The following is a 27,686-nucleotide window of genomic DNA, read 5'->3' as shown; positions in this document are numbered from 1 at the left end:
CCAAAAAGTGTGCTTGATTGTAGAAAAAAATGTTTGGTAGTGATGTTCCTTAAAGTTACACACAAATTTTCAGACTTCTGAACACATTTACCTCAAAATGATGAGGCCTATATCACCATGTACAGTAGCTATGAGAGAGTGATGCATAAATATTACCTGATAATAAATCTGCTTTTAAAAATGCTTTTATATATATATTAAGCTATCAGATTGTATTTTGTATTATTGTGGGTTTCAATAATAGAAGGATCTTTGTAAATATCTAAGATCTGAATACCTCAATGTTTTTAAATGTCTTTTTTGGTTGTTAGACACCAGTGTGCACCAATTCTGTATCATAAATGTGACCCTGGACCACAAAACCAGTCATAAGGTTAAATTTTACAAAACTGAGATATATACATCACATGAATGCTCAATAAATAAGCTTTCTATTGGTGTATAGTTTGTTAGGATAGGACAATATTTGGTCGAGATACATCAATTTGAAAATCTGGAATCTAAGGGTGCAAAAAAATCAAAATACTGAGAAAATCACCTTTAAAGTTGTCCAAATTAAGTTCTTAACAATGCATATTACTAATCAAAAATTACATTTTGATAGGTTTACAGTAGGAATTTTACAAAAAATCTTAATGTAACATGATCTTTACTTAATTGCCTAATGATTTTTGACATAAAAGAAAAATCAATAATTTTGACCCATACAATGTATTTTTGGCTATTGCTACAAATATACCCCAGCGACTTAAGACTGGTTTTGTGGTCCAGGGTCACATATATATATATATATGTATACACACACACACAACAGTATACAATTATTGTGTATAAGGAATAAAATCAAAAACAGACAGATAGTAGTGAAATCCGGAAACCAACATTTATTTTAATCCTTTTATATACAAAATATTTTTTTTTTTGCGATTATATTATAGAGTAAACCATTTCACAGCCTTTCATGCTTTATTTTCATGTACCTTTAACATTAACCAGAATATTATTTCACACACTACGTTTCATTCGTCTCTGCCCCCTCCGACAAAAACACATCAAAAGATTCTGCACCCACAGCAGTGCAATCCGGCCTCCTTCTTTGGGGATGCGTCTGCCTCTTCTCATAATCTCCCTACAGAAAAAAGTCAAACTAGCTGGCCAAATAGAAAAGAAAACAACAGTGCCATTAAAAGAGTCAGAGCTGATGTGTGTGTGTGAATTCAGGTGGAACACTGTGCGGTTTTCTGCAGCTCTACCAACGCATACTCAATCCAATAGGGTTGTCGGCTTTTTTTCATCCGATTGCTGGGATATAGTTCCTCTAGAGCGTCATGATCAAGGGCTTAGTTCCATTCGTTGGCCTTTAATGTGTCTAAAACAATTTGGGCTGGGTATTTACAAAGCAAATGTCAGATCTATACATTAAAAAGCAGACAAATCCAAACTAAAAAACTTGATGCAAGTTATGACAAGCTAAACCATGAAAATCAAGGGCCTCGCCACAAAAAAAAAAGTGGCTCGCCCTATATTGACAGTGGACAGACATAAACACACATTCATCCATTCCAAACACACACATATATTCACGCATGCCTGCATAAACCGCACACACTCCAGCCATAATCTGCGACAGCACCACTGCCGACCATGTGTTTAGTGAAGCCCGGATTTCACTCGACAGCTCGTAATACTTCATAACATGCAGTAAGGTGATTTAAAAAAAGGTTACATGTGAGAATGTGTGTATTTCTGCCTATGTTGAGATCTTCCCAAGGACAAGCTATAGTTGGTTGCTTCCATCCAGACCAATCAACAGCAGTTCGCTCTTTAAAGAGAAGTGGCAGTATTTTTAGCTGTCGAAAAGGGGAATGAAATGCCCCTCAGGTGACTTCTGTGGCTTCCTTGAGTCTTGCGGTCTTCACTCAGCGCAGGTTTTGAGTATCGCTCGCAGTACTGATATAAAAGAGGGCTGCGCTCAAAGCGATGACAGGGAATTTTGAATAGAGAATCATGTTTTCTACCAAGGCACTAAGGAACCGTGCTGAGGGGCCTTCGTTGCATCCCATACTGTACAACCACAACAAGAGCAGTGTGAATTCTGCTGCCCAATGTGGGTTCGCGGCTGGCTACAAGGCTGTCTAGGGGGGCTTTCCTTGACAATAACAGTCCTGAATGAAGTGAACCTTAACTCACTAACTCAATGACTTTTCTTCAGGGAGAAAACTTCTGTCGTAAAAATAAACAGAACAAACACAGGGCGCAAAATGAACCACGAGAGAAGGATAAAACCACGTCTGGTGTCTGAAAAGAGTGCTTGTGTGTCAAAAACATGCTACCTCACATCCCTGATAACAAGTTTTTAGATTCTGCGTTTTTTTTTCGTAATATTCAAAACTTCTGACGCCTAAGAACAGCTTTTACACGTATTACATACTTCACAACAATGCCCACAAAGACATTGGTGCCTGAAATGTGCATAATACCGATTTGAACACTGACGACAGAACGCGACAGGCATTAGCTGTGAAGCAAAAGTGAGTATCATATAGTCAGACGAGGTTTACAGTCTCCACAACGCTGGTTAAAGGTGCGGAAATTTCGTGCGCGATAAAAGTCCGTTGTGTATTGTCGGTGGTGTAGCGATGCACTGTTCACACAGTGAATCCGTGAAAACTTGGAACCTGTTGCGAAGAGCTGTAAATGTGAACGCATCTTAATGCTGATTCGCCAAGGGACGTTCCATGCGAGTCCAAGGGACGAGATGGTGTGATATAATGCCATCTGATGGTAAATGGGGCCATGGTAATAAAATATATATCAATTTATATATTCCTATACACATATATCGATATATATGTATGCTCGCTGTAGGATAATACGCTTAATATGTCTCAATTTCTTAGTCTTTCATTAGGGGCGTTTGTTTTGTTTCTTTTGCTGTGTGATGTCAGGGGGTCACAGTGCAATAGAGACTGTTCTCCATATGATGGTGTGACGAGGAGGCGGGGTGTTGGATGGGTCGAAGGTCAGTTACACGAAGGAGTTCATGGCGTTGACCGGAGAAGGAGCCTCCGAACTCTCGTTGCCCTCCGCCGTGTCTTTTTCCTTCTTCCCGCTGTACTGGCCGATGAACGAGCCGTCCTCGTTGAACTGGCCATCTCCTCCCTCGCCGTAATCCACCAGGCTGTCGTCGCTGTCGTCCTTCTTGACCGTGCCGTTGGATGGGGTCCGGCTGCCTTTCAAGGGCTTGTGGTCCTCGGTGTCACTGATGTAAAGAGTGGAAACAAGGGGGAGGGGAGGATATTACAATAGCACAGTTTAAACCGAGTAGGCTAGGTAGCGGAGATCCAGTTCCAACATGCAGGTATTTTCACAACAGTCCTTTTATGCATCTCTCCTATATCCGGAAGGCAGTTGATGTTCGTTTCTGGTCATAACGTGCATTCGGAAGGGTACGTTTGGCAACATTCATCATAATGCATAGAGCACTTCTCTCAAAACAGGGAGAAACATAAAATGGTCATTGAGGATTTCGAAACAAATGCAGTCAAATATAAATAAAAAAATTATATGTATAAACAAAGTAAAATCTGAAAAATCATATCCAAAATACAAGTAACTATGGAAGCCCGTTTTCGCCACTGAATTGAAAAATGAAGATAATTGTGACTTTTTATCTCACAATTTTTTTTTCTCAAAATTGTGTGATACTAACTCGCAATTTGCGAGTTATAAAATCAGAATTGTGTGACATAAACTTGCAATTCTGAGAAATAAACTTGCAGTTCTGAGCAATAAATTAACAATTCTGAGAAATAAAGACAGAATTCTTCCTTTTTTCTCAGAATTGCGGCTTTATATTTTACAAATGTGACTTTTTTCCTCAAAATCGGACTTCATTAAAATAAAAAAAAGTTAAAATTATGAGAAAATAGATGAGAAAAAAGTCAGAATTGCAAGAAAAAAGTCAGAATTTCAAGAAAAAGTCAGAATCGCGAGATATAAACTCGCACTTGCAAGAAAAAGTCAGAAATGTGAGAAAAAAGTCAGATGAGAAAAATATCAGAATTGCAAAATATAAACTTTCAATTGCAAGATACAAACTCGCAATTGTAAGAAAAAAGAACTCTGAGAAAAAAGTCAGAATTGCGAGTTATAAACTTGCATTTGCGAGAAAAAGATGAGAAAAAAGTCAGAATTGTGAGAAAAAAAGTCAGAATTGTAAGAAAAAAAGTCAGAATTGCATGATAAAAGTCAGAATTATGAGAACAAAAGATATAAACTCGTATTTGCAAGAAAAAGTTTGATTTGCAAAATACAAACTCGCATTTGCGCGAAAAAAAGTCAGAATTGTGAGAAAAATTCTGAATTGTGAGAAGAAAAGTCAGAATTGTGAGATATAAACTCGCATTTGCAAGAAAAAAGTCAGATTTGCAAGATACAAACTCAAAAAAAGTCTGAATTGCGAGAAAAAATTCAGATGGGAAAAATATCAGAATTGCAAGATACAAACTTTCAATAGCATATAAAAAGTCAGAATTGTGAGTAAAAGAACTGAGAGAAAAAAGTCAGAATTGTGAGATAAAAAATCGCAATTGCAAGAAAAAGGTCAGAATTGCATGATAAAAGTCAGAATTGTGAGATAAAAACTTGCAATTGCAAGAAAAAAGTCAGAATTGTGAGAAGAAAAGTCAGAATTGTGAGAAGAAAAGTCAGAATTGTGAGATATAAACTGGCATTTGCAAGAAAAAAAAGTCAGATTTGCAAGATACAAACTCAAAAAAAGTCTGAATTGCAAGAAAAAAGTATGAATTACGAGATACAAATCACGCAATTCTAAGAAAAAGAATTGTGCCTTTAAATCTCGCAATTCTGACTTTATTACTTGCAATTGTGAGTTTATTTCTCGTAATTCTGACATTTCTCAGAATTCCAAGTTTATATTTTCAAATTCTAACTTTATAGCTTGCAACTGCAAGTGGGATAAAAAGTCGCAACAACATTTTCTTATTAAACACATTTTTTTTTTTTTTTCCAGTGGCGGAAATGGGCATCTATAAATAACTATCCAAAATTCATTTTTTACTGGTTTGAATTTTTAGTAAAGGTTGGGTTTGTCATGTCTGTGAGATTTGCATCCATTTGTTTAATTTTCTGCTGTAACTAGGAGATGAATAATGAGGGGTCTTATGCATGCAAGACTTGCAGAGCCCCTCTTACCTTTCTGAAGATCTGAATTCCCCCCAAAATTAAAACACACAGGAGGAACACATGAGACAGACTGACATGTTTGACAATGAAGTAATCACTTTACAATGAATGCAGTGACATCATACACAACAAATGATGGACGTCATGAACAGGACATGTGAAATGTTAATACAAGACAAAAAACAAACATGGATGACCGCTGCTGTCAATTGCGATTCTGATTTGGCACTTTCAAAAGCTGAAATTGAATTTTAATGATACATGAGTATGTTTTATATAATTTAATTAATATGTAATATGTCGTAATATATAATTTCTCAAATAATTGAATTTATGTCCTCAAGTTGAGACCAGTTCATCCAGTTCCAATCATATCTGCTCCATCAGCAATAATAATGACAATATGACCAGACATATTACAAAACATACACACAAATATAAAACAATAAATAAAAAAATGATGATAATAAATATTAATGATGACAATAAATATTAATGATGACACAAAACAAAATAACAATTCATTGCAAAAAGTCCATCATGAACGTAAATGACGAAGTGTGGTAAATGAATGAAAACGTTAAAAAAAAGTGAATTCAAATGTGTAAAATATTTTTACAGTCATATAATACACATAATAAAAAGGTTTGCTCCCGCTTTCCTCAAGCTGTTTTGTGGTGAAGCCAAAGATGTTTACATTCATCTCAGGGGAATGAAAAAATTACGGTCTGAATCCCTGAGCAAGAGAAGCAAGTTTGCTTTCAATGAGTCGTGAATCCATAAGAAAATCAAGTACCATTATTTTTTATGATTTCTGATCAAAGTGATCAAAATATAAATAGATGTAGGTCAAGTCCTATATGTTGTTTTCCTCACCTGTACTCCCCAAATGTTCCATCATCCTCTTTCATGGGCTGGATTTCTGGGTCTTGATGGGCGTCTTCTTTTTCTTTTACTATGAGATTGAGAATCAACAAGATGTACGGCATTAAAGTTCAACCTTTCGTAGAAAGGAGATCACATGCACTCTTAAAAATAAAGGTTCCAAAAAGGTGTTTTTGCAGTGATGCCACAGAAGAACCATTTTTGGTTCCACAAAGAATCTTTCAATGAACAGTTCCTAAAAGAACCATTTTGAAGAACATCTTAAAAATCTAAAGAACCTTTTTTGATTTTAAAGAACCTTTTCTGCATTTGAAAGATCCCATGGATGTTCAAGGTTCTTCACAGAATCTAATATAATCCCAATAAAGGGTGTTTTTGCAGTGATGCCATCGAAGAACCATTTTTGGTTCCACAAAGAACCTTTCAGTGAACTGTTCCTAAAAGAACCATTGTGAAGAGCATCTTAAAAATGTACAAGTTGCACAGCATTAAAGTTCAGCCTTTTGTAGAAAGGAGATCACATGCACTCTTAAAAATAAAGGTTCCAAAAAGGTGTTTTTGCAGAGATGCCATTCACGAGTTCCCTCTTACAGATGATAAACTGACCGAAAGGTTGAGCGTATTTGGCATGCTGTCTGGGAGAGGGCCTCGAGCTCGGTAGTCATTCCCGAGCACGGGGCCCTCCCCCGCCCAGGGAGAGGGGTCCGAGCTAGGCACAGGCTCGAACCCAATGAGCGCTCCCCCGCATGGGCAAAAGGTGAGGAGACAGGGTGGAGGAGGGGCGTTGACAAGACAAGAGATGGTGAAGGTAGGATTGTTGTGTTATTTATAGGGATTTTCTCCTGAGCTGATCGGATAGGGAGAGTGATTGCTAAGGGTGAATTGGTTATCTGTGAGCTCCTCCCAAAATTGGTTAAGAAAACATCACTAGAAGAAGCATTTTTGGTTCCACAAAAAACTTTTCAGTGAACAGAACCATTTTGAAGAACAATCTAAAAAATCTACAAGTTGCATGACATCAAAGATCAGCCTTTCATAGAAAGGAGATCACATCCACTCTTAAAATCAAGGTTCCAAATGGGTGTTTTTGCAGTGATGCCATAGAAGAACCAATTTTGGCTCCACAAAGAATCTTTCAATGAACAGTTCCTAAAAGAACCATTTTGAAGAACATCTTAAAAATCTAAAGAACCTTTTTTGACTTTAAAGAACCTTTTCTGCATTTGAAAGATTCCATGGATGTTCAAGGTTCTTCACAGAATCTAATATAATCCCAATAAAGGGTGTTTTTGCAGTGATGCCATCGAAGAACCATTTTTGGTTCCACAAAGAACCTTTCAGTGAACAGTTCCTAACAGAACCATTTTGAAGAACATCTAAAAAGTTCAGCCTTTTGCAGAAAGGAGATCACATGCATTCTTAAAAATAAAGGTTCCACAAGGGTGTTTTTGCAGTGATGCCATTAAAGAAGCATTTTTGGTTCCAGTGAAAAGTTCTTAAAAGAACCATTTTGAAGCAGTGTTGTTTTCGTCAACGATGACGATGACGAAATCATTTCGTTGACGCCACTTTTTTTCATGACGATAACGAGACGATGACGAGATAAAAATGGCTCGTTGATGACTAAAACATGACGAGACGTGTGTGAGTTTTCGTTGACGAGACGAGAATAGACGAAAATGTTAGTGGGTGGTCCGGCAGACGTTTAAAATGCATGACATTTCCGCTTATTGTGCATGCCAATTAAAACTTAAAAAGTATCTGACGCTATGGCAAGCCGTTTTAGCATTAAATACTCTTTGCTATACTAGTATGGCAAGCCGTTTTAGCATTCCATCCTTGTTTGTCTTTTATGTTCTAAAACATTCCTTCATTATTGTAATTATTGGTGAAAATAGTCGATCCGGAAGCTCACATTGTGTTGAACTATAGATCTGCTATTTTCAGAACTTATAAGTGACACTACCCAACAGCAAAATACTTACTGACCTACATTAATTTGTTAAAAGACTACTTTTTTCCCTTTTTTTGACTAAAACTAGACTAAAACCTTTTTGACTTTTCGTCGACTAAAATTGGACTAAAACTATCACATATAGAAGTGACTAAAATTTGACTAAAACTAAGAAGCATTTTAGTCCAAAAGACTAAGACTAAGACTAAATCTAAGATGGTTGTCAAAAACAACACTGTTTTGAAGAATATCTTAAAAATTGAAAGAAACTTTTTTGACTATAAAGAACCTTTTCTGCATTTGAAAGGTTCCTTGGATGTTCAAGGTTCTTCATAGAACCTAATATGATGCCAATAAAGCACCTTTATTTTATATAGTTAATAGTTCTTATTTTACGTAACAGATTTTTTTTGGTAGTCTGTTATATTGTTTAAAAGACTTCAGATTTAGCATTAGCACCACACATTTGTACATAACTACCTGTTTCAAACATCTTCAAACATCAGTTGTGTACTTTCACTTACCTGGATATTTGCCTCCTTTGTTCCTCTTTATAAAGCAAACAATGAGGAGCACCAGGATCAGCAAAGCAATAGCACACATCAGCCCGATAAACCAGCCCTGTGTGGCTATGTCAACCTGCTTGCTAGTCATAGCTGCAAAAACACAAGAGAATAAAATGAACCAATCCTCACTTTTCATTCAGTTTAAACATTAGAGTTAATTTATCATGCAGATGTCACCAAAAACAACAACAACACAAAATACTGTCATTAACATGAGCTCAACATCAAGGTAACAAAAACCTCAAGTCTTTGTTTTGATGATGGTAACAAAAAACATGAATTTGAGGAAGTGCATTCAAAATCAAAATCCTCTGGCGATGTATGATGTATGAGGGCCGCTGTAGGATGTCAAAGAAAAAAGTAAGGAAGAAATGGACAAATGTAATTCTGGCATGCATCTACATTTCCATAAACCTGTCTGGACTCATGCGTATTTCGTTAATATTCAATATTCAAACCAAAACTACAGGTAATGTCTGGAACTGGGCCTTCACAGGTGAGTGACAGGTGAGGTTGATGCTGGCGGATGGTCTACAGACATGCTCTCCTCACCTGGAACTGTAATCAACAGCTCGTCTGTACTGTGAACCGTTGTGTCCGAGTGGTCTTTGGCTACCACCCGAACCCTATAGGACATCCCCGGCTTTAGTCCTCTAATCTGATATGTCCGAGTGCCATTTACAAACTCTTTTTTCCAGGGTTCTTTACCTGGAGAGAAGGGCCGACGGCAAGGGAGAGATTATGGTAAGTCCAATTACGCAGGAAAAAAAGCTGACTTATTCTTTAAGACAACTCTTTTTGTATCTATTTTGATATTACACAAATTCTATACAATATTAAATCATTTGTTCTATGAGCTTTATGGTATTGGTATCACTTCCAAAAAAAAAAAAAGATAATTTACTCACACCTATGTCATCCGAACCTATATCTTCCTTTCCTCAGTCATAAAGAAATTAAGGTTTTTGAGGAAAACATTCCAGGATTTTTCTTCATATAGTGGACATCAATGGGGCCCAACAGGTTGAAGGTCCAGATCGCAGTTTTAATGCAGCTCAATGCAATCCCAGTTGAGGAATTTATATACTTTTTAACCACAAATGCTTGTCTTTCCTCAGATTGTGTAGAGCCCTTTGGAGCCACACTTAAAACTGCAATCTGGATCTTCAACCCATTGAAGTCCACTATATGGAGAAGAATCCTAGAATGTTTTCCTCCTTTCTTTTCGACTGAAGATAGAAAGACATGAACATCTTGGATGACATGGGAATAAGTAAGTTATCAAGAAATTTTTATTCTAGAAGTAAGCTAATCCTTTAATAAATGCATGGCAGTAGTGACATTTTGAGGAGGATAATCTTACTGTTATCAACAACATATTCCACATAAACATTCCTATCCGGCCACGAGTATTCCCAGCTTATCACAGCATGGTCCTCCTCCACCGAGGAGTTCACACTCCCAAACATCCGACCAGCAGGTGGCGCTGATCAAACAAGGAAAAATACAAGTGTATGTAAGAACTGAGAAATTATGAAAAAGATGCTGCAAAAATCCTGTATATCCAGATGTCTAGGGGCACCAAAAAGCATATAGGCATTGCAGACATTGCGTCCGATAAAAAGGTCTAGCATAATATGTTTGCCAATGCAACTTAATTTGGATATTTTATATCTAATCCAATGGAATTTACAGATTTGAAGTGTCTCTTTGGGGTCACTAGATTTATCCATTTATTTATGTTTAATTAATTGTACATTGAAAAGTTTGAGGTTGATTTTTAAATGACAGATTTCTGTTCACCAAGGCTGCGTTTATTTTTCAGGATTCTTTGATGAATATAAAGTTCAAAAGAGCAGCTTTTCTAAAAAGTAGACTCTTTTGCAACATTATAAATGTCTTTACTATGACTTTTGAAATAACATATTAATTATTAATTATAAAAAAAAAAAAAAAAAAATTACTGACCCCAAACTTTTGCACACTGATGTATATGTACCTGTCTTTACTCCCTTTTTTATTACAAATCATGTGAAACTCAAATAATGTATGCAACACCTCTGAGATTTTAAACAGATTCCTGCTCAATACAGTATCAAACAAGTATAACAATGAAGGAAAGAGAGAAAAGGTGCTGGGACGGGAGTGTTTGTACCCTTGTGAAACGGGGACTGCAAAGATTGAGTGACAGGGGGGGTTGGAGGTGGTGAAGGGGGGGTTGAGCCTGGAAGAATACAGAGAATAGTGAAATACACAACATGAAACACAAAACATTAGAAAGAGAGACAACACAAGGCAGTGAAAGAGAGAAATGCAGATCAGAGTTAACAGCATGCAGGAACATGCAGTTCACCGGTGCAATGAGAGCTAGTTACTGTTTGTTTCAGAGAGGACAATGGGATCAAAGCAGAGAGAGATCTGGGTTTGTCTTATCATATGTTTGAACATCACTCTACACTCAAAAACATCTAATGTCCTTGTATACACTAGTTAAAAGGATAGTTCACCCAAAAAATAAGACAATAAGGGAAGTCTCCTTTTTGTCATTTTTGAAACTGACCTGTGCATTGTACTGTATGAGATGCATTAAGATAAGTATTCTCATTTATTTTTGGGTGAACTATACCTTTAAACAGCAGATGTTCTAGTTAAGCCCTACTGAAAGCAGTGGGATGGAATTTGCATTTGTTGGTAACATGATTCTCCATGACATATGGAGCAGGCCGAGTCAGGTGTAAAGCTTTTTGGCCTGAGGAGGTTCATGCATATGTATCTATCTCTTTTCACTGCTACAGTGGCTTTCTAGTCTCATAGCTGATGCTCAACCAGCATGCATTCTCATCAGCCTGATACTGGGGTTACCTTTACCCGCCTCTACTGCGGGGTGCCGAATTAATGCTTCATAGAAAACAGAGAGAGAGAGAGACAAAAGAAGACAAAGGTAGAGGGGATATAAGTAGCAGCCACCTGACAACCACAATAGATTGTTATTAAATGTGTAAGTCACGAAATATGATGCTGCTGTAAGGCTAAATACAAAAAGAAAGAAAGAAAGTGTTTGTCTAAATTAATCAATTAAAAAATGTATAAATGTTTAAACGCTCACTGATGCTTCCGATGGAAACACGATGCATTAAGAGTCGGGGGGTGAAAACCTTTTTAAATGTGAAGATCAGGGTAAATTTAACTTATTTTGTCTTCTGGAAAACATGCAAGTACCTTCTGTAGCTTCTGAAGGGCAGTACTAAATGAAAAAAAATATGATATTTAGGCAAAGCACAAAAAATGTAGGCTACACATCTTCATTCTGTTCAAAAGTTTTCACCCCCTGGCTGCCTTATCGACCCTTAATGCAAAAAAAACAAAAACAAAGAATTTCTGGGACCTGAAGGATTTTTCTGAATAACAGCAGGCAGTTGAACTGTTTAGGACAAACAAGGGACTCATGAATAACTATCACCAAATAAAAAACAACACAGCTGTGGATCATTCAGGTAACAACATAGTATTAACAATTGCAGTGTATGTAAACTTTTGAATGGGGTCATTTTTATAATTAGTTTTCTCTTGTAGACTATATGTAAATGTATTTTATGTGAAATATCTTATTTAGGTCAGTACTAAATAAAAAATAACATGCATTTTGGTCAAATTAACATTTTGTAGATTATGCAAGGTGTGTGTAAACTTTTGACCTTAACTATATATAAAAATAAATTAAGTATAAAAAAAGTCACATATAATTAAATCTATTTCTAGAGTAAGCACCCCATAAAGCATTAAAAGCATTATATTGTAGCCATACATCATGGACTACAAACAAGAACACTCTGAATTCAGAAAACTGAGGAGTGAAACACAAACCTTTGCACAAGTTGTATTATGCATGCAATTTATGTGAAGCCACCGTTGAGAATATACTGCATCTGAATCCTTGAATCAAATCCTGAAAATGTTAGATTGTAAAATCAGTCACAAAGCTAGTTCTCACCTTCATCCACGATTGTGACGCCCTCTTCTGTAACAGTGGGGCCAGAGCCCTTGACAGTCATGGCGTTCAAATAGAACTTGTAGCGTGTGCTGTGCTTGAGGTTTTCCAGTGTGATGCTGGTCTCGTTTGCTTTTAGAAGCAGCTCTTTGAACGGCCCAAGTTCATCTGTTGTGTTGACTACAAGGAGAGAGGGAAGAGTTCACACATAGAGGATGAAAAGTGTAGGCAATCAGCGTCTTTTTATAAATCAACGGCAAAATCCCATAAAACATGCCTCAGTTTAGACTTACTAGGCTGGTATTTGAGCAAGTATCCTGTCAAGTGTCCGTTGTATTCTATAGGTGGCGCCCACTTTATAATCAATGAGTCCAGGTTTAGATTTTCGACTTCTAAATTTGCAGGAGGCCCAGGAACTAAAAAAAGAGAAGAAAATGTATATAGTTTATACTGCTTTAAATAGCAATTCATACTTTGACAAGTGAGTACATATAGTAAGTACTGTAAGTATACACTCTACCTCCCTCTGGTGTTTCAAATATCTGATTGGCACTGGTGGGTCCGTTTCCTTTACCGTTGTAGGCTCTAATGTTAAGGGTGTACTGACTGTAGGGATGAAGGTCAATCAGAAGACCCTCCGTCTCACTCCCGTGAATAATGAGCTCCTGTGGTTTCTCGGGCTCAGGTTCTTCCTTGTGTAAGCTTCTCATCTTCCAATAACTCACCTACAAAAATGCAGACATCTTAGACTATTTGCAGCTCACATGTCAACATCTTTATGTAGTGAAAAAATATTAGAGATGTAAATGTACATGTGTATATGTAAAAATGAAAATTACTCCATAATTTACTCACCCTCAAGCCTAGGGGTGTATATACTAGGTGTATATAAATTTCTTCTTTCAGACAAATAAAATTAGAGTCACATAAAAAAAAAAAATGACATTGCTCTTCCAAGCTTTATAATGGCAGTGAATGGGTTTCGAGATTTTGAAGTCCAATAAGGTGCATCCATCCATCATAAAAAGTGCTCCACACGGCTCCAGAGGGTTAATAAAGGCTTTCTGAAGAGAATCAATGTGTTTGTGTAAGAAAAATATCCAAATTTAAAACTTTATACATTTTAATCTCTAACTTCCGCTAACTGTTGTGGACACATTTACGAAGAGAGTCACATTCCAGCGGATGACATAGGATGTAAGCATGGCACAAGCTCCGGTGAGAATATACTACTCTCACAAGAAGTTTTGTTTACAGCAAAGAAAAATCGGTCTCCTCTTGGTTTATATCGAAAATCTTCCGACATTTTCATCCGCTGGAACGCCACTCTCTCGTGAATGAGCGTTAGCTGACAGTTTAACTAGAGATTAAAGGTTTTAAAGTTTTAAATATGAATATTTTTCTTACACAAATGCACCGATTCACTTCAGAAGGCCTTTATTTACCCCCCAGAGCCGTGTGGAGCACTTTCATAATGTACTTTATTGGACTTCAAAATCTCAACAGACATTGGATGCAATTATGAAGTTTGGGAGAGCAAAGACATTTTTTTATATAACTCCAAATGTATTCATCTGAAAGAAGAAAATTATATACATCTAAGATGGCTTGAGGATGAGTAAATCATAAGGGGATTTTTTTTTTTTTTTGGCTGAACTATCCTCTTAAGTACCTTATATCCATTCAGTCTCCCTCGTACTGTTGAAAGAGGAACAGCGTCCCAGTACACTTCAGCCAATGTCCCATTCTGAACCGAAACCTTTAGGTTCTCTGGAGCCACAGTTGGTACTAGGATGACAAAGACATATAAAGCATACATTTTATAATTACAATTTGAAATGGAACTAGTGCATTTTTGGAATGTATACATGTGACGCTGTCTTAGATAATATATATAAGTACATAAATCAATTTGAGTGCTTTCTGAGGCTAACTCACAGTCCTCTCCTGAGTATCCCAGCACCACCTGAGGTCTAGGACCAAAGCCATAGTCATTGACCGCCTGCACAGTGACTTCATACAGTGCAAAAGTGGGTGTCCCTGTCACCACATATTGCGAGACATTGACCAGAGTGAGTGATGTCCATTTCTGATCCAGATCTTTCTGCCTCCAGCTCACCTTGTACTGTAGGCCTGGACCGTTTGACTCCAGCCCAGTCAGCTCCTGGTCACCAGACATTAAAAAGGAAACTGTATCAACTAGGAAGCTAAATTAGTAGGTATACTCTTAAAAATAAAGGGTTGTTATTAGCATCTACGGTTCCTTGAAGAACCTTTAACATCCATGGAACCTTTCCAATGCACAAAGGGTTTTTATAATGAAAAAAAAAATCAGATTTTGTTTGAGAACTGATTCATGATAGGTTCTCTGCAGAACCCAAAATGGTTCTTCAATGTCATTCAACTCAATAAAATCAAATCATAAGTGTTTTACCCTCCAAGTTACTGTCATACTGTCAGGTGACATTCCAATGACTTCAACGTCTGATGGATTCACGTCAGGCGCTGTGAGAATCATAATCAGACTTTAATTCATAAGAACACAGGGATGTTTAAAAAATGTTAAGCATTCTACTTTCTTGCTTGGGTAACTCACGTGCGGGGTTGGTTCTATACTGTCCAGAGGAAGTGCTGGGTTCACTCAGACCCATTTCATTGAGTGCCAGCACCCTGAAGGAGTAATACACATACGGGGAAAGCTCCAGGTGTGCTGTGGTGCTGGTTCCTGAGACTTCAGTCATATTGACCCATACTCCAGGCCCATGGAGTGAATCTTCATATTGGATCAGGAACACTGTGGTAACCAGGTAGAAATGAATCAGAGGAATAAACCTAATATGTGGATCTCCAATTGATCTATCACAAGGTAACATACGTTTTTAACTCACATTGAATAGGACTATTTTGTTCATCCCCAGGGGTCCATGTAAGCTGAACACTGCGCTCTCGTTGGTCCGTCAGCTCCAGGTCTGTGGGCGGGTCTGGTATGTCTGGAAAACCATATATTATGAGAGACAAAACCCGATCCAGATGAATCACACCAGAAATTAGAAACATGCAATACAAGCCCAAATAATACAAGTAGACCACCAACAATAAATAAATAAATAAATAAATAAATAGTCACAGACTGAAATGTGACATTCTGTTAAAGGCACGATTTTAAAGTGTCTCATGAGAAATTGTAACTAGTTTACATTCTGGAGAATTTGTAGCAAATTCGTCCTGTTTGAATTTGTACAATTTGAGTCGTACAAAAACTAAAATAAACATGAAGGTGAACCTCTAAACCAAACCCAGTGGGGTCTAAGCAGATCATATGTGACCCTGGACCACAAAACCAATCTTAAGTAGCACAATACATGTCATAGCAATAGCCAAAAATACATTGTATGGGTCAAAATGATCGATTTTTCTTTTATGACAAAATCATTAGGATATTAAGTAAAGATCATGTAAAGATATCAAAACTTAATTTTTGATTAGTAATATGCATTGCTAAGAACTTCACTTAGACTACTTTAGAGACAATTTTCTCAATATTTTGATTGTCTTGTACCGTCAGATTCCAGATTTTCAAATAGTTGTATCTCGGCCAAATATTGTCCTATCGTAACAAATGGAAACCTTAACTCAAAATGTAAAATAGTCACAAATTGCCGTTAGAGTCTGGCAAAGCTAATTTCCAAACAAGGTCAGGAAAAGTTTAGTGAGCTGCCTCATTTGCGAAAACTAAAAAACTAAATTGCCTTTAACAGTTATGTTTTAATGGGAAACATCCACAAAGCACATCCATAAGCACATATTAGGAAGGTGATGAGGGATAAACAATAAAAAAGCAAAAAATGCAAGTGCATCAAATGGTTTGGGACCTGTTTGGGAACTGAAAGAAGTGCATTTTACCCATTATAAGAGGTGGTGTTGGTGTGGCCTCTGACACGGAAAGCAGGTTTGAGGAAGTCAAAAGTTAATTATACAAGAAGCACAAATTCAACTCTACGACAGCACCCATATGATCTGTATTGACAAAAATCTAGACAGATTTTTTGAACAAATGCAGGTGAGAGTTTTGTATAAACTTAGTGTACCGACTACTGTGAGCATAGCGCTGGCTGAATCTTGGTCAAGGGTGGTGTTTCTGATGCAGGTGTAGTTGCCCTCGTCGTCTTCTCTCACATCATGTATAGTCAGACTGTCAGAGCCCACCTCAAATCTACACACAAACACACACCTGCTAGTCAAAAACAAGTAGCGACATGCCACCTTTCAGAGCAAATAAACTGCAGAAATTGCAGGAGTGGTTGCAGGTCATACCGAGTGTCGTCGGGAAGCTCCATATTGTCTTTGAGCCATATCATGGAGGGAAAGAGAGAAGGGTCGTGTTTGACCCTGCACTCAAATACAGCCATGCTGTTTCTCTGGACCACTTTATACCCAGGCTGTTTGATGATCCGTGTAGGATCTGTGGAAAGAAAACTGCATCAGTCTTGCTCTTGCTCTAGATTTCCCATCATACTACTACTACTATTACCATTCATTCATTTAGCATATTACAGATAGAAAGATTTAGGCTTTCAAATTTAGCTTTCATTCACCTTTCACTTCCAAGTAAACATGGTTTTCTTTGTTGCCAAGACTGTTTGAGGCAATGCAGGTGTATTTGCCACTGTTTAGTGGCCGAGCCACATTGATCTCTAAGGTATTGTTTTTATGAATGACGTATGAGTCGCTATCCACTATGCTTTGACTGTCTTTAAACCTGCGGATCACAGAAGCATAATCACCATGCAACATAAACTCACAGTACACATTTGATGTATATTAGAGGCAAGCTTAAAAACTATAAAACAAATAAAATCTCACCATGTGATTTTTGGAAGAGGTGAGCCAAACGAAGCACAGTCTAACAGAGCCCTGCTGTTCGTGACAACTGAGTACACATGATTTGGAGGAGTCAGCACCCTTGGAGGCTCAGCTGAAATGTAATGTAATTTATTTAATTTCCCATACAGAACAACTGTGAAATAGAATAGAATAGAATTGAAATGCATATACAGTAACATACCCAGGACGCTGACAAAGGCATTGGCCAGCAGGTAACCGTACTCATTGGAGACGTTGCACTGATAAACAGAGCTTGAGCCGGTCTGAACATCACTGAGGATGATGTCGCTATTTTCGATTTTCCTACTGGGGTCTTTATGTGAGTCTATCAAGGAATAACATCATAATTATACTCATAAGTTAAACCATTTTTCTGAAAAAAGTGCTACAAGCTACCGTACTAACAAAAAATATAAAACTGCAATACTAATTTTAAATATATCAGATAATTTCATTTATAATTTAATAACAACAATATTTCCTACTGGCACAAAAACAGTTAAATGAGTTAGGGTGAGAGCATACAACTTAAACAGGAATAATACAACAACAAAAATTAGACAAATAAATAAAAACACTTCGCTTATGCAAGCGATAGCTATGGAAGCCAGTTTCCACCAAAGAACAACATTTTAAAAAAGGTCATTGCGACTTTTTTCACAATTGTACATTTTTGTTCTCTTTTTTGTAAGTCAGTCAGAATTGCATGATATAAACTGACAATTCTGACTTTTTTTTCTCAGAATTGCAATATAAACACACATAAACTAAATTCTAACTAAAATGAATTTTTATCTCACAAATGTGAGTTTGTATCTCATAATTCTGACTTTTTTCACACAATTCTGACTTTTTTCTCGCAAATGCGAGTTTGTATCTCTCAATTCTGAATTTTTTTTACGCAATTCTGACTTTTTTCTCGTGAATGCGAGCTTATCTCGCAATTCAGATTTTTTTCTTGCAAATGCGAGTTTATATCTCGCAATTCTGACTGTTTTATGCAATTCTGACTTTTTCTTACAAATGCGAGTTTGTATCTTGCAATTCTGACCTTTTTGTCTCAGACAAACAAACTCGCAATTGTGAGTAAAATAAAAAAGACTGTATGTTCTGAAATCTGACTATTTTTCAGAATTGCAACTTTATTTCTTGGAATTGCGAGTTTATCTAGCAATTCTGACTTTATAACTCACAACTGCGAGTTTATATCATGCAATTCTGAGAAAAAAAGTCTGATTGGCGAGTTTATACAGTATCTCACAATTCTGACTTTATAACTCGCAATTGCAAGTTTCCAGTATATCTCACAATTCGCAGAACAAAAGTCAGAATTGCGAGTTTATATCACGCAATTCTGATAAAAAAAAAAAAGTCAGAACTGTGAGCTAAACAATTAACTTTTTTACTTTTATTCAGTGGCAGAAACTGGCTTCCACAGCAGTGAAAAGCAACATTTAATGCAATAGTATGCTATAAAAACAATAGGTTCAGTGAATCATTTTGTAGAATCCTTGTTTTTACAGGAACTGATTAAGCAATATACAAATATTTGTTGAAAACAGTACCTAGATACTGGAAAAGCTACATTGGTAAAAAAAAAAAGAAAAAAGAAAAAGCCTCACATAAAGATAAATGTGAGTCAGCTTTACATACTTTCAATGGGAATTCCGTTGACAGACCATGTGATTGTGGGTTTAGGGTTGCCACCTGCCCGGCAGGTTAGCATTCCAGATTCTTTCGGGGCCAGGATGAGATTCTGAGGGGCGCTGATCCAAAAGGGAGCCGCTGTGGAGATGAAAGAAGAGAGTTAAAAAATCAAACTGACAATATTTGAATTTAAAATTCGAGATTTTGAATTTAGAATGTTGTCCTCCTGTGCAACAGATTAGAATTATTCCATTATATACTGTGTTTCGAGATATCTGGCAAAGCAGTGGGTATTTTCTATATAACAGGAAATGCAAAGGTTCTTTCAGATCAGCTCAGGATGGCATCCCGGGGTCAGTGAATGATCTGACTAAACACGATTTTTGAGATGTGACAGATGAAAAGACGTCCTGTGACAGACCTCTGACCACTACAGTGATGATGTGATGGTTGCTCCCCAGGCGATTCTTGGCTAAACAGCGGTAATCTCCCCCATCCGCTTCTGTCACCTCTGTTATCTTCAGAGTTTTCTGGAAAGTGTGAAATGAAAAACGGCCGCTTGGCAGGTCCCCGTTCACCTTGCTCCAGGAGATATCTGGCGTTGGACTGAAAAACACAATATAAAGTCAAACACTTTTGAACTGTCTATGCAAATCTATTGATGCAATCTAAACCCCTGAACCATGACACAGCACAGTAAGATGCACATTAGCCATTCTTTGACCCAAGGGAGAGCCTTTTTTCCACTTCCTCCTACTTACAGGCCATCAGCGATGCACTCCAGCTGCAACGTGTCTCCTTTCAAGACCATGCTGGTACTGTGCGTTCCTGGTGGCTGCATGAAATTAGGTGCTCTCTCCCCAAAAGGACTGTCTAAAACATAGATTGACCACAATCAGAGACAAATATTGCAATTAGCCAGCTATTTCCCAGGATTTATGAGAGGGGAAAAGATCCTGTTTTGGTGTGCAAAACCACACATAAAACTAGAAGTGCAAAAACAGCATATTGCTGGTCCATTTTGACAGTATAAATGGAAAATGTTGGAAAATGCATTTATTTTGAAACTTTAGATTGAAGTTCACTTCCAGAACATAAATTTACAGATAATTTACTCACCCCCTTGTCATCCAAGATGTTCATGTCTTTCATTCTTTAGTCGTAAATAAATTGTGTTTTTTTTAATGAAAGCATTTAAGGATTTCTCTTCATATAATGGACTTCTATGGTGCACATGAGTTTGAACTTCCAAAATGCAATTTCAATGCAGCTTTGAAGGGCTCTAAACAACCCCAGTCAAGAAAGAAGGGTCTTATCTAGAAAAAGAAGGGTCATTTTCTAAAAAATGTTAGGGTAGGTCAAAAAATTCCCATCTCTTTTTCTCCTCCAACTTGTAGGCCAAGTTTAAAGTTGGAGGAGAAAATGAGATGGGAGTTTTTCGACCTACCCTAACTGTATTGAACCGAGATACACAGAGTTAGTCAAAACTAGCCCAAAAGTAGCCCAATTGCCTTTCGAGGGGGGTCCCCCAGTAAAAATTGCATTCCAGGGGGTGAATTGCACATTTTGTGGTGGGGTTCCTCTGGTAAAATTACCATTCCAGGGGCTAAATATTACATTATTGGGGTCGCTTTAACCTGCGGACATAAAAAACAACCCGCAGCAATAGTATACAAATAGCCCAATTCCACGAGAAAACCATGGACTTGGCAATGCTGGTTCACACAGAGCTGGACAAGATGAGCATTTGAGGTTAAAAAGTATATAAATTGTCAATTTGTTTAGAAAATTTGAGATTATTTCGCTAGATAAGACCCTTCTTTCTCAGCTGGGATTGTTTAGAGCCCTTAGAAGCTGCATTTAATCTGCATTTTGGAAGTTCAAACTTGCGGGCACCATAGAAGTCTATGGACTATAATGAAGAGAAATCCTGAAATGTAAGGGGGTAAGGAAACTATCTGTACATTTTTGTTCTGGAAGTGAACTTGTCCTTTAAGGAAGTCTAATAAATTGCCCTGACGTCTTTTATCAAGTGAACCTCATACTGAATGACAAGAATTTTATCCTTCCATTGCTTCTTTTGGATGGAGAGAATGGAAGGATCCAAATGAAAAACATAACAGGAATGAGCAATGTTTTAGTGAGATATTTTACATTACCTTACATAGTGTTGCATACAGAATGTACTATGCAACACTAATACATTTATTCAGTTTAAAACAGAAAAAGGAGACAGTTTAGTGGCTAGTAGATGTGTAGAAACTTCAGAAATGTTAATTAGACAATTAAAAACAAAGAAAAACAACTGATTGCCATTCATATACAGTAATCTTGAAATGTAGTTTCCATACACAATGGCAATGATAATCAACCTCTATACTGTTGGCTTCAGTCCTTTTGTTAAATCATTTTTCATTAAAAAGATGTGATGAAAGGAATATTAATATTAATATCAAGTGCGATACAGTGTAAGACCTTCATGAAGTTGTTTGAGTCAGGGTTGGGATTCTACAAAGGTGGGTTATATTTTGGTTATAGGTGATTTATTAGATAATGAGCTATTCTTGGTTAGGCAGAAACACAAGTGATGGGAGGGATGAAGGCTGGGTTCACTTGGAGAAGTTCTGCTAGCACTCACCACCCCAAAAATCTGAGCCATTCAAAAAAGCTGCCAACACAGTGTCATTCATAGCTTCAACTGGAATACAACAGAAAATAATGAGCATGCAATGCTTTGACATTTACGGGTCTAGACAAAGCGGGTCTGAGAATGTAAAAATAAAAGGGACAATGTAACTTTAAGCCACTTTAATACTCACTATTAATTCGGTTTAACTGATAATAACAGAAAAATGTAATTCTGCATATATTGTACTTGGTAATTGGTGACTCTATTTGTAACAGCAGACTAAAAACACTTACTGTCCAGCACGTTGACGGTGATGGGCTGTTTCTGTTGGATAGTCTGAGTGTATGGGAAGCGGGCGTAGCAGATGTAGTCATTTCTGGTGTCATCCATGAGCACGTTGGAGAAATACAGGTCTCCGTTTAAAGCTTGGGACACACGACTGTTTTGAGGAAGTCTCTGGAAATCTGACACAGAGTGTGTATTGTTTAGTTGATTTCTGGGCTTTAATTGAGTAGTATGAGATCATATAAGTTCACTGCAATTGAACTTGCCAATAAAAGAAGGAGCGTAAAATAACAATGAGCTAAACCTGCAAAACAGAGCAGGGATTTTACATACTTGGGTTGCCATGTAAATATATGAAAAAACATAACCAAATGAGACATTCAGTGGCTGCTTAGACTAGAATGTGCAAGGCTGCTGTGTGAGGTGTGTGTATATGCACATTTATGTGAATATATGTTATATATCTTACTGTTATCCATCCAGAAGATGATTGGAGGAGGCAAGCCAGCCGGGGGCCTGCACTGCAGCGCTAGAGACATTCCCCTCTGCACTGTGATTGGTTTAATTTTCTCTTTTGACCACAAGGGGGACCCTATGAAACAGAATGAGGCTCTCAATAAAAAAAAAAAAAAAAAAATGACAGGAGGTGACTATTAAACATTCCTGTGGCAATGTATTGTGTTTGGATGTGTCTTACTTGACTGTCGGATGACAATGTTATTGGACATGGCAGAGCCGTGCTCGTTGCGGGCGATGCACTGGTAAACTCCCTCGTATGCCTCTGCCTTCTCTCCGCTGATGTCAATGACCAGAGTGCCTGATTTGGGATTCATGATAACTTTGGAATCCTTTTCCACATCGAAATGAGTGCCGTTACGTGTCCATGAAAAGCTGGAATGAGAGAAGTGAAGATAGAAAACCCATTATGGCAACGTGCAAACACAACGGTTTAGTTTACTTCCAGAATAAATATTTCCTGATAATTTACTCACCCCATTGCCATCCAAGATGTTTATGTATTTCTTTCTTTAGTCAAAAAGAAATTATAGTTTTTGAGAAAAACATTTAAGGATTTGTCTCCATGTAGTGGACTTCAATGAGAGCCAATGGGTTTAAGGTTCTGAAACTGCAGTTTCTAAGCAGCTTCAAAGGTTTCTACATGATCCCAGCTGAGGAATAAGACCTTTGAAGGAATTGGGGGAATAAGAAACCTTTGAAGCTGCATTGAAACTGCAATTTGGACCTTCAACCCATTGATAGTCCACTATACAGAGAAAAATCCTGGAACGTTTTCCCCAAAAGCCTTAATTTCTTTTCGACTGAAGAAAAAAAAGACAGGAGACATCTTGGATGACATAAGGATGAGTAAGTCAATCATCGATCTTTTTTTACGTGAAATGTGAAAGGAGATATTTGGCAGAATAGAATACCAGAAACTGCTGATTTACATTGACAAACTCCAAAACAAAAGACAAATAAAGCATCACAAAAGTGGTACACATTACTTGTGTGCTATATTTCTAGAATCTTAAGCGTTTCAGTAGCGCTGTGTGAAAAACAGTCCAAAGGAGAAGTTCACTTTTAGAACAAAAATGTACAGATAATTTACTCACCCCCTTGTCATCCAAGATGTTCATGTCTTTCTTTTTTCAGTCGTACATAAATTATGTTTTTTTAAGGAAAAAAGTTTGAACTTCCAAAATGCAGTTTAAATGCAGCTTCAAAGGGCTCTTAACGATTCCAGCCGAAGGAAGAAGGGTCTTATCTAGCAAAACGATTGGTTAATATCTAAAAAATTTTTTACAATTTATATACTTTTTAACCTCAAAAGCTCATCTTGTCTAGCTCTGCGTGAACTACGTATTCCAGTTCATCATAGTTAGGGTCGAAAAACTCCCATCTCAATTTCTCCACTAACTTCAAAATCCTACATTTTCCTACAAAACTTCAACTTCCTACATCGCTGTTTTACCTTTTTTTGTAAAGGGTGTCTGACCCTCCTTGCGCGTTCACTTTGTAAACACTGGGTTGGTACTTCTGCAGTGATCTAGGGCAATTTTGAAGTTGAAGGAGAAAATGATGGGAATTTTTCGACCCTAACTGTCATGAATTGGAATATGAAGTTCACGCAAAGCTAGACAAGATGAGCATTCAAGGTTAAAAAGTATATAAATGTAAAAAAAATTTTAGAAAATAACTGATTGTCTTGCTAGATAAGACCCTTGTTCCTTGACTGGGATCTTTAGAGCCTTTTGAAGCTGCATTTAAACTGCATTTTGGAAGTTCAAACTCACAGGCACCACTGAAGTCCACTATATGGAGAAAAATCCTGAAATATTTCCCTCAAAAAACATAAGTTCTGTACGACTAAAAAAAGAAAGATATGAACATCTTTGGATGACAAGGGGGTGAGTAAATTATCTGTAAATTTTTGTTCTGAAAGTGAACTTGTCCTTTAATCAAAATCCACGAACATGTTTGTTTTGAACCGTGTTGGACTGTTTTAACTTGTAAATAGTGCTTAATCAGTGTACAACCTGATTCAGATGAGATGACTTCTTTACTAGAGAAAGCAATATTATGGATAGCAAACTCATATTTTAAGGTTTGAAGTTGAAAACCTCTTCATGATGGACTTGTTTATTACAAACAAACAGATTTTGCATCATAAGACATAAACTGTTGGACTGGAGTTATGTGGATTACTTGTGTATTATTGTGATTTTTTTATCAGATGTTTGAACTCTCATTCTGATGGCACCCATTCACTGCAGAGGATTATATATTTGAATTATGTCACTGGTAAGCAAGTGATATAATTCAAAATACCAGGAAGAGTTTGGTAGGTGTTAAGCACCAAGCATCCGTCCACAGCAGTGGAATCTGCAGTAGCAGTAACCATGGAGATTCAAAGTGACACCCACCTGGGATCCGGCTTTCCTTTCGCCTCGCAGTGGATAATGATGTTCTCCCGAGGGTCGATGATGTAATCCTTGGGGGACTGATGAGTTATTGTGGGAGGCTGAGGCACTGAAGCACAGAAAGCAGCGTGAAGACAAGCATCTCTATTTCCCACACACATACACACACACACCTTGGCACAAACCAGCACAGATGCACCACCTTTGCAGAAACTGATTCTGCAAGAAAATATCTAAAAATATAAAAGTGCCCAGCTTTAGTTTATCAATGTAACCAAACCCAGAGAGACAAACAACCAAAGAGCATGCAGCATGCACATAAACGGTCATAGAAGTTTTTGTCGGAAGCTAGAATTTACATATAGCTTCATAGTTGGGTGATTTAATGCTCAATAAAGAATAAAATTGGTTAATATTCATATCAAACTCAAAAACACTTCAAACGGAAGAAAGAAAAAGACATAAGTTAAAGTAAACCTAATTCACAACAAATTTCACAGCAAAGTGCCCAGACTTACATCCCTCCAGAACTTTAGCTTTTTTGTCCAAATGAATCAGGGAATACATAAGCAGAGAGTAAAAGAGTTCAAATTAGTGTAGGAGAAGAAGAGAGAAGAGAAGAACAAAATCACATTCCCTCAGTGTGAAACTTCCGGAGGTGTGTTGGGCGTTCATTACCCATCATGCAACTCTCATGCCATTCTTCTAAAGCAGTTCTGATGATGCTGATTGTTTGTCAGTGATTTATTGGCTTTACCACCCTGACAGGGGGTGCTTCATGCATTATAGACTCTGGAAATCTCTAAAACTCTGGACTGTACAATAAGATGGAGTCGAATTTTGGCACTACTTTCTCCTAAAAAGGTGCTTCATTCTTTAGGCCTACCTGTGTGTTTAAACATGAATAATCATACCTTCTGGTAGTCTTAACGAATTAGTTCACTTCCAGACTAAGAAATTCCTAATAATTTACACGCCCTATGTCATCCAAGATGTTCATGTCTTTCTTTCTTCAGTCGAAAAGAAATTAAGGTTTTTGAGGAAAACATTCAAGGATTTACTCCATATAGTGGACTTCAATGGGAGCCAAAGGGTTGAAGGTTTCAATGCAGCTTTAAAGTGCTCTACACGATCCCAGCTGGGTAATAAAGGTCTTATTTAGCAAAACAAACTGTCATTTTCTTAAAAGAATAAAAATGTATACACCTTTTAACCTCAAATGCTCGTCTTGCACTAGCTAGACTTCACGCATTATGAAATCACGTTAGAAAGGTCATGCATGACATTGGAGGAGGAGAAGTTTGAGGAGTAAATGAGGCGAGAAATACGTTTTTCGCCCTATTCTACCTTTTTAACCAGACTACAGAGATGAAGAACTAACTATGCGTGGCCTTTCAAGATTACGAACTGTGTGAAGTCGCGCATTGCAGAGCTAGTGCAAGACAAGCATTTGTGGTTAAAAAGTCTACAAATTTGAATTTTTTTCTAGAAAATGACCAATCGTTTCACTAGACAAGACCCTTATTTCTCAGCTGGGATCATGCAGATGCCTTTGAAGCTTGGCACTTCAACCCATTGGCTCCCAATAAAGTCCACAATTCTGAGTAAAATGTTTTCCTCAACAACCTTAATTTCTTTTCAACTGAAGAAAGAAAGACACGAACATCTTGGATGACATGGGGGTGAGGAAATTATCAGGAAATTTTTATTCTGGAAGTGAACTAATTCTTTAGGAGCTTTTCATTTTTTTACCCCTTTTTTCTTTGTTTTAAACAGCAAAAGTTTTATATTTTTACATCTTGTGCTCAGCAAGGCTGCATTTATTCGGTCAAAAATACACTAAGACATAGTTATTGTGAGCAATATCATTACATTTAAAACCCCCAGTTGCTATTTTTATATGTTTTAAAATGTATGAAATTCCTGTGGTGGCAAAGCTGAATTGTCAGCATCATTACTCCAGTCTTCAGTGTCACATGATCCTTCAGAATCATTCTAATATATGCAAAAAGAAAAATCGTACTGGCCCCACAATTTTAAACAGTAGTGCATCTCATATATTCATAGACTTGATTATCATAACCAAAGAGTTATATAAATAGAAAGACGGAAGGAGGGTGACCAATGCTGTTTTAAAGTCCAGGTACAGTATATTCTGCTTACACAGTAGCAATGCTGACTAAACAGTGTCAGTATGTAAATGTGAAACACTTCTCTAGAGAGCCGCTGAGAAAAGAGAATCGCACTGCGAGGACTCACAGTGACATACTCTACTTCATTTCCATTTTAATAATGAGGGGTATTTTGGTAGTACTTTTTTAGTGAGCTTGAAAGTATATGATCTGAGAATCTTTAATTCAATTTTTAATCTTGCTTAAAAATGACTTGAAGATAGAATCACATTTACTCATTTTACAACAGGCTAGGTAAAAAAACCTAGCTTTTTTGTGCACTTCTTTCAAATTATATCTACATTAGTGGGATTTTGTTTCACTGTGCAATACTCACGGTCTAGAGGCACTTCTAATGCATTGGTCATGTGACCCAGCAGCAGCAGCAGCATCATCACAGCTCCTCCACAGAGCGTGCAACTCCTCTTCCTGTCCATGGCAGAGAGCGTTACATGAAAATCCTTCCCCTCCAGGTCAAAGCAACTGGGCCTTGTGATTCGCACTCAGTGTGATCATTCAAACATACAGGGGCATCCACGATTAGCCAG

The 27,686-nt window shown here is 37.3% G+C and overlaps 1 protein-coding gene across 10 annotated transcripts; it reads right to left on the bottom strand.

Annotated features, from left to right (window-relative positions):
* Positions 1–860: 860 nt before the first annotated feature.
* nrcama (neuronal cell adhesion molecule a) lies at positions 861–27,686 on the bottom strand. 10 transcript variants are annotated; one of them, XM_073838732.1, is made up of 31 exons: positions 27,476–27,686; positions 25,486–25,503; positions 24,971–25,076; positions 22,744–22,937; positions 22,516–22,638; positions 22,055–22,225; positions 21,771–21,830; positions 19,894–20,005; positions 19,554–19,738; positions 19,139–19,270; positions 17,667–17,810; positions 17,465–17,576; positions 17,197–17,360; positions 16,916–17,063; positions 16,690–16,814; positions 16,505–16,534; positions 15,490–15,591; positions 15,198–15,395; positions 15,036–15,106; positions 14,540–14,765; positions 14,274–14,389; positions 13,122–13,326; positions 12,895–13,017; positions 12,605–12,781; positions 11,476–11,511; positions 10,769–10,837; positions 9,977–10,099; positions 9,166–9,321; positions 8,572–8,703; positions 6,085–6,163; positions 861–3,262 (listed from the first exon to the last, which is right to left on the bottom strand). In XM_073838732.1, exons 1-31 carry the CDS (start codon positions 27,573–27,575, stop codon positions 3,028–3,030), a joined length of 3,972 nt encoding a protein of 1,323 aa, XP_073694833.1. In that variant the 5' UTR covers positions 27,576–27,686; the 3' UTR covers positions 861–3,027. The 10 variants fall into 10 exon arrangements, with proteins under 10 accessions (XP_073694833.1, XP_073694837.1, XP_073694835.1 ...); XM_073838736.1 differs by lacking the exon at positions 10,769–10,837; XM_073838734.1 differs by lacking the exon at positions 16,505–16,534.

This window comes from Garra rufa, chromosome 4 (genome assembly GCF_049309525.1).
Source record: "Garra rufa chromosome 4, GarRuf1.0, whole genome shotgun sequence".
NCBI classification, from domain to species: Eukaryota; Metazoa; Chordata; class Actinopteri; order Cypriniformes; family Cyprinidae; genus Garra; species Garra rufa.
This window is presented reverse-complemented; position numbering and strand designations above follow the sequence as displayed.

Coding starts and splice junctions, on each gene's coding strand:
- nrcama (XM_073838732.1), bottom strand. CDS start 27,575: ATGGACAGGAAGAGGAGTTGCACGCTCTGTGGAGGAGCTGTGATGATG. Junction 22,226..22,515: donor CATCTTCTGGATGGATAACA/GTAAGATATATA, acceptor ACTCTGTGTCAG/ATTTCCAGAGACTTCCTCAA. Junction 14,766..15,035: donor GTATGACAGTAACTTGGAGG/GTAAAACACTTA, acceptor TCTGGTGACCAG/GAGCTGACTGGGCTGGAGTC.